This window comes from Pleuronectes platessa, chromosome 7, assembly GCF_947347685.1.
Source record: "Pleuronectes platessa chromosome 7, fPlePla1.1, whole genome shotgun sequence".
NCBI lineage: Eukaryota > Metazoa > Chordata > Actinopteri > Pleuronectiformes > Pleuronectidae > Pleuronectes > Pleuronectes platessa.
In genome coordinates, this window is record NC_070632.1 from 4,950,051 (window position 1) to 4,963,422 (window position 13,372).

Below are 13,372 nucleotides of genomic sequence, written 5' to 3' on the forward strand. Positions count from 1 at the left end.
GTCTGCGAACGTTGGTTCCCACACCGACTCTTCCTCTGCTGCTTTTTGTTCTCCAGCTATGGGCTTACTACCGCCACCTTCTGCTCCGGAGTGTGGATCAGAAAATACACTCACACTCTAAATCCCCTCTTAATAATAATTATATTTTAAAAAACGAATTAAAATCACAATAATAATAATCATAGCATTATAAGTTATAATCAACTTAATTTATATAATTTTAATATTTATTATTTTATTAATATGTATAAGCATCACACAGTCATACAAAAACATTAGCATGAACATACATTTATTACAAATATCACAATCCAGGAAACAGCAATTCGTCAATAAATCACATCTTTGGGAACTCCGAGGCAAAATTCCTTTATAGATGTTTTAAATACAGCTCACAACTTATTCTTTACAATCATGAAGTTCATCTCCAACCGTGGGGACAACCATATAATTTCTTTCACTTGCATGTGTAAGGTGCTCCAGGAAATACAAGGTAGCAAACAGGGAACAGAGCAGTTAATTGTTATACCGAGATATGCATGTTATCTTTAATAAACCATTCCAGTATAGTCTAAATTATTTTACAGACCTTGCTCATGCAATTTGGTTGAGTTAAAAACCCTTCATAAACAATTTGACTGAAGTAAATTTGAACATATTCAGTGTTCTTTTAATTTGAATTGTCGTTAAATTCTCTTTTTAATCACACAAACAGGATATTTCCGTAAATCGTAGTCTCACGTTCATCTCGTCACCTGTTTCCAAAAGTTAAATCTCTTTCGGTCAACCCAGAGACGCTTCAAGTAAAGGATAGACAGAGAGACAGATGGAAAACACACGACTGAAGACACAGGGAGAAAGATGGAGAAAAGAAAAGAGCAGAGAGCAGTGCAGTGTTACATAGAGAAGAGAGGGAGGGATAAACTTCAAGTCTGAATAGATCAACCCTGCAAGAAATATCACAGAGTAATGTGATTTGAAGCAAATGAAACAAACACATTTTACTGTACTGAACGGAAAAGGCAATGTCACAGTTTCTTTGCAAATTTATCTTAAGATCGACCTTGGGGTGTTTAGTAAACTGATGAAGAGTAAAGACAATTCACATTTGTTTTAGAGGATTTACTGATCAGGTGATGATCAACTAGATCTGCTGTAGTTTTCAGCCAAGTTTCTACATCGGTGTTTAGCTCACCTTCATTTACAAAATTAAATGTAATCACATTTTGTGGATTGAAAACAATCGTCTTAATACAGACGCACGTGTTTGTGTGATCACAAACTTAAATTAAGACTTTGTTTAGCTGCTGCAATCAAGAAATCCATGACAAACTTCAGAGGTGGTGGGTGGAGGTTCACTGACGCACACTTCCCTCACACTGGCTCCTCAAATAACAGAATTGGGGTGAAAAAACGTTTCATTTTACAGATGAAGTCTCTGTAAATCTGAATCCCTGTGTATTTATTTTCTTGTGGTTGCAACATACATATGTAAAGATCGACATCTGAGCAAAGACTACAGCACAAAAAGCAGCAGGGTCAGCCATGTTGAAAATCAGTTAGTCTTAATAGAGCTTCAAGTATGTAGTTTCTTTACTGTTTGTAAAAAAGAAAGAAATATGGCATTTCTTTTCTCTCTTGTTCCACCATTGATTTGATTTTAAACATCTTTTGTAAATAAATTCAAATCAGAAAACCGCACTCGAGGAATAATCCTGCAAATTTGAAGTTCTTTTACACAAAGAGTAAATTCTAGAATATCTATTTGAAGGCAAACACCCACTGGGCGATTAATCAGTACAGACAGTGAAGCAGATTAAAAGGAGAGGTTGTGGTACAACCTTGAGAAAAGAATGAAATGCTACCTCAAGAACAACACAATTCGAATATCTATACCAAAGAACATGACATGTGATACATCTCGGATTTATCTGTACCGTGGCTTTAATACTGTACTGCAGGAAGCTTTCTTTCCAGCTAACCAGCCCTTTCAGATTTGCAGACGTGTGCATGGGGGTGAAGGGATTAAATAGCTGTAGCCTCTGTGCTGAAAGCGCAGCGGGATCCTTGTTTCTGATAACTTGACCGGGGGGTAGCTGCAGATGAGAAGCTGGTTCTGTCTTTAATCTGGTCTAATGGTTTCTGCTCCTCACGCCTGCTCTTTTCTTATATTTTTAAATAAATCTGACAAACACACTGTCTGTAGAAGATGAAGATTCTTGGCCCAGCTTCTCCAAGGAGGCGTCAGAAGGATACAAAAGAGGAGATGCAGGTAAATGAGTGATCCAGCTGTGGTTCGATTCCCCTCCTCTTATTTCCTCTCCTTCTTCTCTCCACCCCTCCGTCGCCGTGTCCTCTGACCAGAACTCACAGTTCTGGCGTCATCACAGCATTGTGGCACCATCCTCGCAGCCCCATTGGATGGGAGGGGATTAGAGGAGGAGGAGGAGGCTGTCGGGCTTGCTTGTCTCTCCTTACTGGAGGAGGGGCAGGAAGTGTGTCAGGAGACATGTGCAATGAGTCTTACTCGGGTCTGGATGTCCTGGCGGCACAAGGGGCACGTCTCTAACTGTAAGGCACACTCCATACACATACCACTGGAAGAACATGGAGGAAAACCAGAACATTAAAGAGGATTTTATTATCACTTCAGAGAAAACGTCAGAATTAATGCAATAGCAACTATGGTTTCAGAGACTTAATTGTAAATAAATAAAAGTTTTGTCCAAGGTAACAGAGGATTTTAAAAATCAAAACATGAAATATTTTATTTACAAGTAATTAGTACTTTATAAGAGCAGCAGGTGCAGCTTCTACAAAGTACTAAATACTCTTCTTGACGGATCTTCTCAAACCAGGCAGATCAGATAGGACGTCAAGCCTCTCAGCCAAAACCGTATTTATAGATTTGCAAAAATTTACAAAGAAGATAAATCAGACTTATACATACCCATGTCCACAGGGCCGCAGCTCCGTGTCGGCCATAACGTCACAACACAGGGTGCAGCAGTTCTCCCGGATGCTAACCTGCTTTAGTAAGGCCAGACGGCGATGTCTGGAAAACACACACACACAAAACTAATGAATATTTCCATTGACAGACATCTATTTCAATCTGCTTTTCGTGTGTGGACTGAATTGTCACTTTAGCACTGCAGATCATCATGATGTACTTGAGCTGCATTGCGATAGCTGTAAGCAACAACATGCTACATAGGGATGTAGTGGAATAATGGCAGAGAATGAAGTTACTCTCCCTCTGTGTGTCTTGTAATCAGAGCTTCTTTCTTTGCTAAGGGTTGCAGGCAGTTTGGCCACAGAAGCTGCTGTTTTGAGGTGTAGGTGTAAATGAATAGGAGTAATGAAAGAGAAATGAAAATGCTTTGTACACTGGAAAACCCCCAAATGCTGAGTCATGTTCCTATCATGTCCTACCTACGAGTTGAACCCTGTGTGTAACCACATGATTCACTGGCTATAGGGAGACTGGGTAAGACATCAGATTACACATGGTTTCCCAAGCGGTCAGTGTGTCGTCTATTTTAGACACAGTCATATAAATCACTGTGAGGAGCAGTTTTACTTGGTACCTGGGGAGGATGATCTTTTCACTGGGCAGCAGTGCAGCGAAGTCGTTGAAGGTGCTGAACTTGACCGAGGGTGGGTGACGGAAAGGCTTGGCCCCAAAGTTAAACTCACACTGCTGGTATGACATAAAGCTGGCTGCAGCGAAGAAACCCGACCTGACAGAGACATGGGAGAAGGGAAAAAAACATGGGGGTTCAGTTGAGAGGAGGAGGAATAGGACAAGAAAGGAGATAAGCAAAGCAAGGAGGGAATGAGAGAAAGAGAAGAAATAGAGAGGAAAGAAGTGAAACCAGTGCTACAGAACAGCAATGGAAAAGGTGACCTGAATTCAGAAGGTGACGGTGTGGACTCACGTGGCCGATGAGAAGACCTGTTTCTCTGGTGGCAGCTGATGTCCATTTAGATAAAAGATCATCTGCTTCTTGCTGAGGTCCAACAGGAAGCCAATGGCATCTCCTACACACAACATACATGTCTCAAAATGCTATGCTCTCTGCATGTTGGAGGTAAACCAGGGTGGTTCACACTGGTGGTGACAACGCGTGGGCCCTAAAAACCACACTCAATCATCACAATCACACTTTAGAGACACTAAATATATTAAATCAGTTTCTAAGCACACAGTCTGACAGTTAAAGCAACACTACGCAACTTTTACTGAGCAACAGCGCCCTCTGCAGCCACACGTGGTGATTCATTCTTTTAGGTTCTGTTTCCAAGCAAATTCCCCATATTTTAAAAGTTTATTGGCTGAATATTGGAGATAAACATTGTTTTTTAATGACTTCCAAACCTTATTAACTGATCTGTAGTTTAGCGTTACTCTTCCACTTGCTGAATCTGATTCTGACGACTGAAGATCGTACCCACTCCACCAAAGTTTCATAGAGCAAGAACAGACACTCAGGAAGAGAAGTGGGAATGAAAGAGGAAACATTCTCCATGTTCCAACTCAGTGAACCATCAAACTCATTTTGAAGCTGCCGTTATAAGGTTAAAAAGTTGTAAAGTGTTGCTTTAAACATGTCTCTTTTGTTATACTTTTCAAATTTCTTTCTCGTTTATAATGAATTAATCAGTAGTCCAACATCAAAACTGTGTGTTTATGTGTGTATGGAGCATACCCTCTTTCCAGCAGGGGTGAGAGTGAGGTTTACTGCGAGCGTTGTACCAGATGAGCTGCCTGCAGCCATCGTACGCACATGAGTATTCATCATCTCCAATTCCATATCCCTCCTGTGGAACACACATATACAGAATCATTAAGTTTGTGTCTGGTGAGACCAAACATAGATTCAAAATTAAAAACACTGAGGAGGATTACATGGTTGAGGAACTTGCTGTCCTTGGTGGCCCATCCGATTTGCATCACGCCTGACGTGACGACCGTCACCTCATAGTACCACACGCCTGAATCCACGCAAAACGTACAACGCACGCTCTCAAAGGACGAGGCGTCACATCGAGCCTGAGGATGGGAACAAGAAAAAGATGAAAGTCAGATTTCATATAGATTAGAGAAAACATGTATATTTGGGCATTGTGTAAAACAAGTAAAATTAGAACCAGACAAACCTCCAGTCCAGAAGGGGAAATCTTGAGGTACTCGCTGACGTCGTTGCTGTTCAGCATGGCGTTGATGTTAGTGAGGTTGACCTTCTCGTAGGTGAATTGACGACCATCCTTAAGAACTGGACAGACAACAAGTTTCTTTCTCACATATTCCTGATGAAAGAGACTCTTCAGGAAACCTACAGTTTTGAAAAACATTGGGCTACTCACACAAATTGTCGAGGCTCCACTGTGAACAGAATCCAACCTGCCTCTTCAAGTAGTCGGGATGTTCTGACCACGACTCCAGGACAGAGAGTCGATTACTGATACAAGACTCGGACACTGTCAGTTTGTTTTCACCTGAGGGCAAGAAGCAGGCGTGAGAATTGTGCGAAGGAATAACTAAACAACACAATTTAAAAAAGGTAGGAAAGACAGCAGGTCACTGATTTGAGGTCAAGGTCACTTTCTGTTCTATTTTGCATAGAAGTCACTCGTGTGCAAATCTCTCAGTTTTTATTTTTAAAATGGCTTCATGTTACAGTGAGTGAACCTACTGGTCTGGGAGAACTTCTCCAAAGCGATGAGAGCAAACAGCATGACAGTGGGATGAGCCTCAGAGCTCTGCAGGAAGATGTACAAGCATTTGGAATTAATTGAATTACTTTTCATGCAAACACACAACAATTACACAGCTGGTGTTAAAACACGGTCAACACCAGAACACTAACTTCTGTTCTGGAAATTACACACAAATAATTGAGTTCTCTGTTTTTCATTCTGTCTGTCTTTTGATTTTTTCAACAACCACTCATTCAACATAGAATTTTGCTTTGTGACCCTTAACATTGACAATGAGCACATGTGAAGTTGTTGAGAAAATTGTGGACTAAACAGAAAGACAAGAGATTTCTTGATTTATCAGTAGGACAGAGCCATGTGCTGACAAGCCAAGTTTGAAAAGGCAAAAACAGTTGATTAAAATTAAGCAATTGAGTGTTTCACAAAATGAATCATAATCATGCAGACAGCGGACTGGGTGTGTGTTTATGTTTGCTCACCAGGCTCTCCAGAAGATACTCAAGGGTTCCAGGGCTCAACAGTCCAATACTGGCTGGTCCTGAGGTAGAGAGCAAAATTAAAAGAAGTGAAAAAGACCAGTTTTAAAAACAAACTTTGCTTCTAGTCTGTTTCTGTCCCGACGAAACAAGGGATTATTTTTTACTTCTGTACTTAACTACTTGTTTCCGAGCAAAATAAATGTATAATTGTGGATAGTCAGAAAGCTGTGAAAAAGCTGTGGCTTGGTCTGATTTCAAGAGTCTACATGATCATGGTGAGTAATTAACATAGCCAACCAGACAGTATAAGACCAAGAATATTGGCTTCAAGGTTTGAAAAAATACATCAAGTGTGTAAAAGTGGACTGTACCGGCCAGTTTCTCTGCCAGACATCCCAGGACAGCTGTGGTGTTTCTGTGTTTCGCAGGGTTTAGAGCATCCTGTTGTGCTACTGCCGAACTTAGACTCAACATGTCCGAGAGCTTCTGCAAAGCATCCTAGAGAGAGGATAAAGACCAGTTATCCTACTGAGGGTCACATGCACACAGCTTCAATGAATAATAATGAAAAGTTTGAGAGGATAGAGATAAAGGATCTCAAGACTTGTAAAACCAGTAGAGTCATGTGTGGGCGAAAATACAGTAGAAAGGGGACACACACTCAAATCTTTGTTCCAATACCCCTGTGGGGAAAAGTTATTGACATAATGCATTCACTTATCAATTCTACTTTGAACATCAAAAGCTAGGACACCAGTGGCCCTAGATTTGCCCCCAAGTGGCACAAGTACCAATGTGTTGGTGTGTCTTCAGTTTGAAGGTCTCACCAGGACACACAAGCAAAACCAAACACTCACTTGCTATTGCTAACAGGGAAAGAAAGAGGTGATAATGGTAAGAATGAAAATATATAGGAAAATAAAACTGACTTTATTAACAGGGACAAACTGTTATTATTGTAAACTTGATGTTACCTGAGTCGTCACCACAACATGACTCCTTGCTCTATAGTTGTCAGACTGAGCAGTGACAAGCTCAACAATACAAAGTATGACGACAACCATCCTCCTGAATATCTACATATGTATGTATGAAAGACTAACCTTGGTGGGCAAGGGGCACTCATCCAAAAGAAGGGTGATCACTGCAGGGCCGAGTGGATCGTCCAATGGGATCACTCGAATCAGAGACTGGACGACCTCCAGCCAACCGTCATCTGAGGGAGGAAAGAAGAAAGGTTTCATTTAAAATGTATGTGCCTGCATTTATCTAATGACTCACATAAATCCTATTATATACGCTATGATAAATAACTCTTGATGGCTGCATAAAGCATTTAGCAAACATTTATATTTACCCATTGTCTCAATATTTCACATAACTTATTATGGGTTTAGGTGGGTTTTCAAAAGACAAAATTATACTCATCCGGAAATAGCATCTTTCAATCTCACAGTTCATAGGGGAGTAAATCTTATAGTCATGTATTCAGTATACTATCTATTCTTCCTGAGCCATGAATATTTGTCCAGGTGGAGATGTTCATTTCTATTCCAAACACATTTTCTATTTCTCACGCCATCTCTTGCCAATATGGAGAAATTTATAGGCAGGCACAGACAATATGAAATTGATTTCTCATTTGTAACCACACTGCCTCCAGTATTACTTCCGCCCCCACCCCTTTAGATGAATAACATTCTGTTGCTCCAATAGACTTTTCTCCAAGACCTGAAGTTGCTAGTCTTAGTTATCGTCCAAAGCTTTCATCTCCCTTTTCTCTTTAACAGACAGTAGTGCAGTTTATGGAATTTTGTTTTCTGTTGCATAGTTGTGAAAACCCTATCCATCATATTCATGAAGCTAACACCTTCACCTAATTTCATAGCCTCAGGGCTTAAAGTGCACACATTCCAATATCCCTGTAAGCTTGTTAAGATGAAACCTTTTTCAAAATCCACCTAGCATTGAATTTATACTTGCTAATACAAGGTGACAACATATTTGCAGAGGAGTGTTTTTTCTTGAATTTTGAGGGGACAATGTTTGGTAAAACCATGAGTATTATGAAGCCTTGATAAAAACGTGCATTATATATTATGTGTGTTTGAATTGTTTTTCAGTATATTCATCTAAAAACAGACGCTTCTCCTGTCTGGATCATTTGTTCATGATAAATTGCCATATGAAACCAGATAACAAAGATTACTGAACTGTGCTGAGTCAGTCTCTTCCATTATGAGCACTGGATGCATCACAAATAGAAAAACACCCGTTTCCTGTCCATTAGATGACTCAGTAACAAACACACTCTCCCTAACCATATCACTTATTAAAGCCAAGGGGCTTATGAATAATGTATCATGGTGGCAGAAAAGTGACTCTCTGGCTGACTTGACTTGCTGCTTCGCTGCCTTCAGAGTTCTGTATCTGCACTGCAAGCCAATACCCAGCTTCGTTGTTGTCAAGCCAAACAACACCACTCCATGTTGAGCATCAAACACCATATGTGCATGACACAAGCCCCAAGCTAACACATAAGCGTTGACACAACTCTCACACAAACACACACACACAGCACGAGAGTTATTGACCATATGCAAGAAAACAAACACACAATAAACCAAAAACACTTGCTCATATGTTCAAATACACTCAAACTCTATCAAGGATCAGTCAGTTACTGTCAGCAACACAGAGGATAGCAGCTGCAATATTCTATTAACTTTCTGCTCAATAGAGCAAAAGCAAAATCCTATTTATACAAACTTTACAGGTAGTAGCCATCACATGATGTCTGCAGTGTAGGTCATGTCCCTTCCCAAGGTGATGTAATGTTCCTCTAAGCTGGAGAAAAGCTGAGGCAGCAGTATTGCCGCAGGATAGTAAGAAGCACAACACAGGTGATGTTGCAGCCTGTTTCCCGTTCCTCCAGTTAGACACTGTCTCTTTGACACCTCATTCAAATAAACCCATCCTAACTCTGTAATATTTGTTTATTTTCAACCACAAAGCTGTGTCTTTTGTTTACAACAGCCTTGTTCATTGTGTGTTTTAAAGTTCTTACCCGTCTCTGCCATCTCATGCAAAGTGATCATGGAGTAGGGCGGCTCTTGATCACTGAAATAAAAACAGACCACAGAATATGTTAACAGGCTGTACATCACAAACTCTGCTCTGCATTTAGTGATGCGTGTGGACTCAATATACCTGAACAACTTGATGCCGGGGCACTGCTGCTGGTCTAACTACTCAATTTCTTAGTGCATATTTATCAACATGTAAATCACGAAGGTATTTTGAAAGTATTCAAACTTTAAAAATAATAACTTTTTGACGTTGATCAGGAAGGTAAAGTCTGCAGCATTTACTCACGACTCTGGTTCATATTTATTTTAGTTGGTAGCTCACAACAAACATTCTTAAAGTACAGAATATTAATTTAACTGTACAGACCACTCTGACTCTTCCATGACTAGACTTACTTGTCTACAAGTGTCCTGATGACAGCCAGTGTGTCCAGCACCAGGCCGTCCACGTTCTGCTTCTTCCGCCGTGGCTCATGTGGCCCTCGTCCTCGGCGCGGCGGCCTGACTGGATCCCTTGGCCGACTGCTCCTTGCCTCTCCAGCGTCAGAACCTCCACCTGTACCATGATCCACCCGTCTCGCTTGTCCTCGGGTCACCCTCGTCGACCCGTGGTGATGGTCCTCCAAGTCACTATCCTCCCGGCACACACAGCTGTTACCCATGGTTCCAGAGCTGGAGACCACACTGGCAAGGGTCTCCCAGAATGGGGGAAGGGAGTTTGAGGAGGAAAGGAAGAGCAGAACCTTTGCAAGGCTCCTGCAGGCACAGAAAGTGATCCAAGCTGCTACTATCATATCATCTGGAGGGCTTGCATTAAGGGGACTCTTACCCCGATGGGCCGGGTGGAGTTAGTTTCAATGACCATAGTGTTGCCAAGCAGAGATGTGGGATAGTTTGGAGGAGAACTAACGTATCGCTAGTTAAACGGACCAGGAGTCAGGGTCGGGTGATGCATCAAGATCAGCTCTTAACATCATCTGACAGATTCAGGTCCAGTTGTGTTTCTGGGCAGCAACAGCTGTGGGAGCAACACAAAGAAAACAGAGAAAAGTTAAACTCTGCACATGAGTTCTAATGACTTGTTTATTTAACTGTCTAACAGCTGATCGTGCTCTGCAAGAAGAAAAGCTAAAAACTCATGGACGTGAGACACACCACTAGAGAAATTGTCGATTCCCGATTGAACTAAAAGAGTGAAAACAAAAATAGAAAATCAACATTAGCCACATAGCTTAAAATCTCTGAAGCAAAGTAGCTACAACGCGACGACCTGCAGTTTGAACCTGATGTTCCCGTTGACAGTCACCTTGTGTTAGAATGATCATTATTAACTAAATGTCTGCAAATAAATTAGCCTTGTTGACAAAATAAGAGCTCTGAAGTTAGGTAGCTCGCGAGCTAGCCACCCACCAGTCACCAGCATTGTGTTACGATACTTCAAAATAAAAAAACAAGTGTCACAAACTCTGAGGTCTCAGTTCGTTGCGTCACCTCAACACATACTTACGTGTTTGCGTGTGAGCCGAAGCACTTTCACCAAAAAGGTTAGCCAGCTGGCGTTGGGTAGCGGCTAAACCGGCTAACGCTAGCAGTTAGCCAATTAGCGGGGCGCTCCTGCTGTCAAAACGACGCGAGTTAGCTTACGTGACTTAGCCGCGAGCCGAGCGTGTGCCTCTAAAGCCGGCGAAGCACGTGTACGCGACCCCGCCGATATTCCACAACACACGTTGCGCAGACGTCCGACAAAAGCACATTCATATGACGGGGGGGGCTAATTCCTCTAACGCGTTTTAACGACGCCGCGCCGCTAGCTGCTGCTTGCTAAGTTCCGTAGCGTCGGCGGCTAACAGGCTGCTCATCATCAGCTGTTGATGCGGCGGCGGAGGAGGACTTCTGATGAAGACACAACGTCAACACAGGAAAGAGACATTTTTATAAATCAGACATGTCTCCCCTTCTAAAGACTATTAAACCTGTCTGGGATTTTGTTGTTGTTTTGTTTTGTGTGTGTCTGTCATGTTTTCCTATATTGTTTTATGAGAAGAGAGCTTCAGAATTAAAGCTATAATAACAGTTATGAAGGTATTATTACATTACATTAGAAAATGCACTGCTCAGATTGTGTACGTCCCACTGAGGGTTGCTATGTTTACATCAGATATTTCACTGCAAATCCATAAGCTTTAATAAATGTCAACAAATGCAGGAGTTAAAGGCTGACGTCCACCAGATGCTATGAAGTCATATTGTCTTACAGGTCAGTGAACGCAATCCTCAGTCAAGACATTGACAAAAAACTCAATAGGCTGCTTTCAAGAACTGTAAGAAAATCTGTATTAATTAATGAATAAAACAAGTTGTGTCAGAAATTAGAAGTTTAAAAGTGGTTCTATAAAACACATGTCATATTTTAAATGTGATTCCAGTTAAGAATCATCATCTTTTCCAGAAGAACATTATATATAAATGTGAGGTTATCATGCATATGGGATGTTTTGAATAACCAAGGATGAAGAGACTCGGTTTTTTTCAAGTGAATCTTCACTGTTTCACTAACAGATTTATTGAATACTAACATAGTAACACTAAGCCAAGGTCATTCAGATGTGTAAATCAGAAAATACAGCAGAGAGACAAAAGACTCCGGGTCCATGGTCCAGGGTCCAGGTAGGAGTCCAGAAACTCTGTGTTATCATGACCATAATACGAATCATCAAATCCAGGTCAGTTTGATGTACAATCATTTAGGCATCTGAACTATAAATCATATATTTGAAGGTATAGGAGATATTTAAGAAAAATTAAGTGGCATCCACATAAGCAATGAAACAGTCACTGACAGACAAAGTTATTTCCATAAAGTAATGGAATAAAAGTTACTCCACAGATTTTATTCAGTATCAGGGAATGTCTCCTTTAGTTTAAAGAAAGGACAAGCTCTTGTGGTCGGACCTAATGCTGTAATTAAAGAGCTTTAGCTCATAATCCAATACTAAGGTTGTTCTCACACTGAATAGGCATTCTCACACTATCTACTTGGACTAGTCTCCTCTAAACTACAGGAAGGTCATGACAGAACAGAACAGAAGGTTTTCTCATGCATATGTATTTAGATGGTGTGATGTAAACTGGGGCAATCGTTCACTCGGCTGCGGTCCAGTGCTGTGTTGAAGGACGTGTCACGATACGGCCCAGCCCGGCCCAGCTCTGCAGAGAATTTTTGTGATTTTGGATGGAAAGTACAAGGTGCGGTTTCATAGGTTGGCGGGAGACGGCCGATGTCGCCAGATGAGGTTCTGTACAGGGGGTTCTGGTGCTTTGTTCTCAGCCATGGTCGTCCATCTTTCCCCGTTGGAGTCATCATGCAGGTGAACACCGGGTTTCCAGGGCTGGCACATCTGTTTTCTATCTTCTGCTCTTGAGAAGCTGACATCTTTGCAGAACCTGTAGCAGATATCAGAATTCTTCACCAACCTCAGATTACACAAAACATGTACAACCGAAGACACTGAACTGAGGTGAAGAGGTGATTTCTCTTTTATTACTCCTATAAACACCTCTGAAATCAACACAAACATCAAGTGGCAGCTACATTAAACATGCTTGATAAGAATGACACATTTTTTATACATGGATTTATTAATTTCTTGAAAATAAGGTGTTAAGTATGTTATATTAAGGTGTCTAACAACACAAATACAACAGGGACATTTCACTTTGTAGGTCATGGTTAACGCTAGCAACCTGTTCAGGGCCCAACTATGCAGCTGAGCTAATCGTGGATATCTACTGAAGTTAAATCAAAATTAGCAAACTTTACACGGCAACACTTACAGTATCACTTACTGAACACTTTCTAAATTGAATCCCACAGCCTCCTGCCTGTTAGCAGATAAATAAACTTACCTTCAATCGTTGTACAGCAGCTGAACTATGTGTGTTGGGTCTTGATGCTGACGTCGGCTTCAGCCAGGGCTCAGAGACGGCCCCTGGTCACCATGGACACATGTAAACATAAGGTCTCATTTGCAAGTTTACTTTTACATTTGCAAAGTGAAGTAAACAGGAAGTAAATGTTGT

General features: G+C 41.2%; 1 protein-coding gene across 2 annotated transcripts; it reads right to left on the reverse strand.

Moving 5' to 3' along the window:
- Window positions 1-275: 275 nt before the first annotated feature.
- On the reverse strand, window positions 276-11,181 carry rspry1 (ring finger and SPRY domain containing 1). 2 transcript variants are annotated; one of them, XM_053427184.1, is made up of 15 exons: window positions 10,800-11,181; window positions 9,689-10,310; window positions 9,271-9,323; window positions 7,307-7,419; window positions 6,575-6,701; window positions 6,204-6,262; window positions 5,700-5,766; window positions 5,371-5,502; window positions 5,164-5,279; window positions 4,913-5,056; window positions 4,713-4,824; window positions 3,942-4,044; window positions 3,591-3,743; window positions 2,951-3,055; window positions 276-2,597 (listed from the first exon to the last, which is right to left on the reverse strand). In XM_053427184.1, the coding sequence occupies exons 2-15, from the start codon at window positions 10,084-10,086 to the stop codon at window positions 2,501-2,503; spliced, it is 1,779 nt and encodes a 592-aa protein (XP_053283159.1). In that variant the 5' UTR covers window positions 10,087-10,310; window positions 10,800-11,181; the 3' UTR covers window positions 276-2,500. The 2 variants fall into 2 exon arrangements, with proteins under 2 accessions (XP_053283159.1, XP_053283164.1); XM_053427189.1 differs by lacking the exon at window positions 10,800-11,181 and adding an exon at window positions 10,703-10,789.
- Between the last annotated feature and the right edge of the window lie 2,191 nt (window positions 11,182-13,372).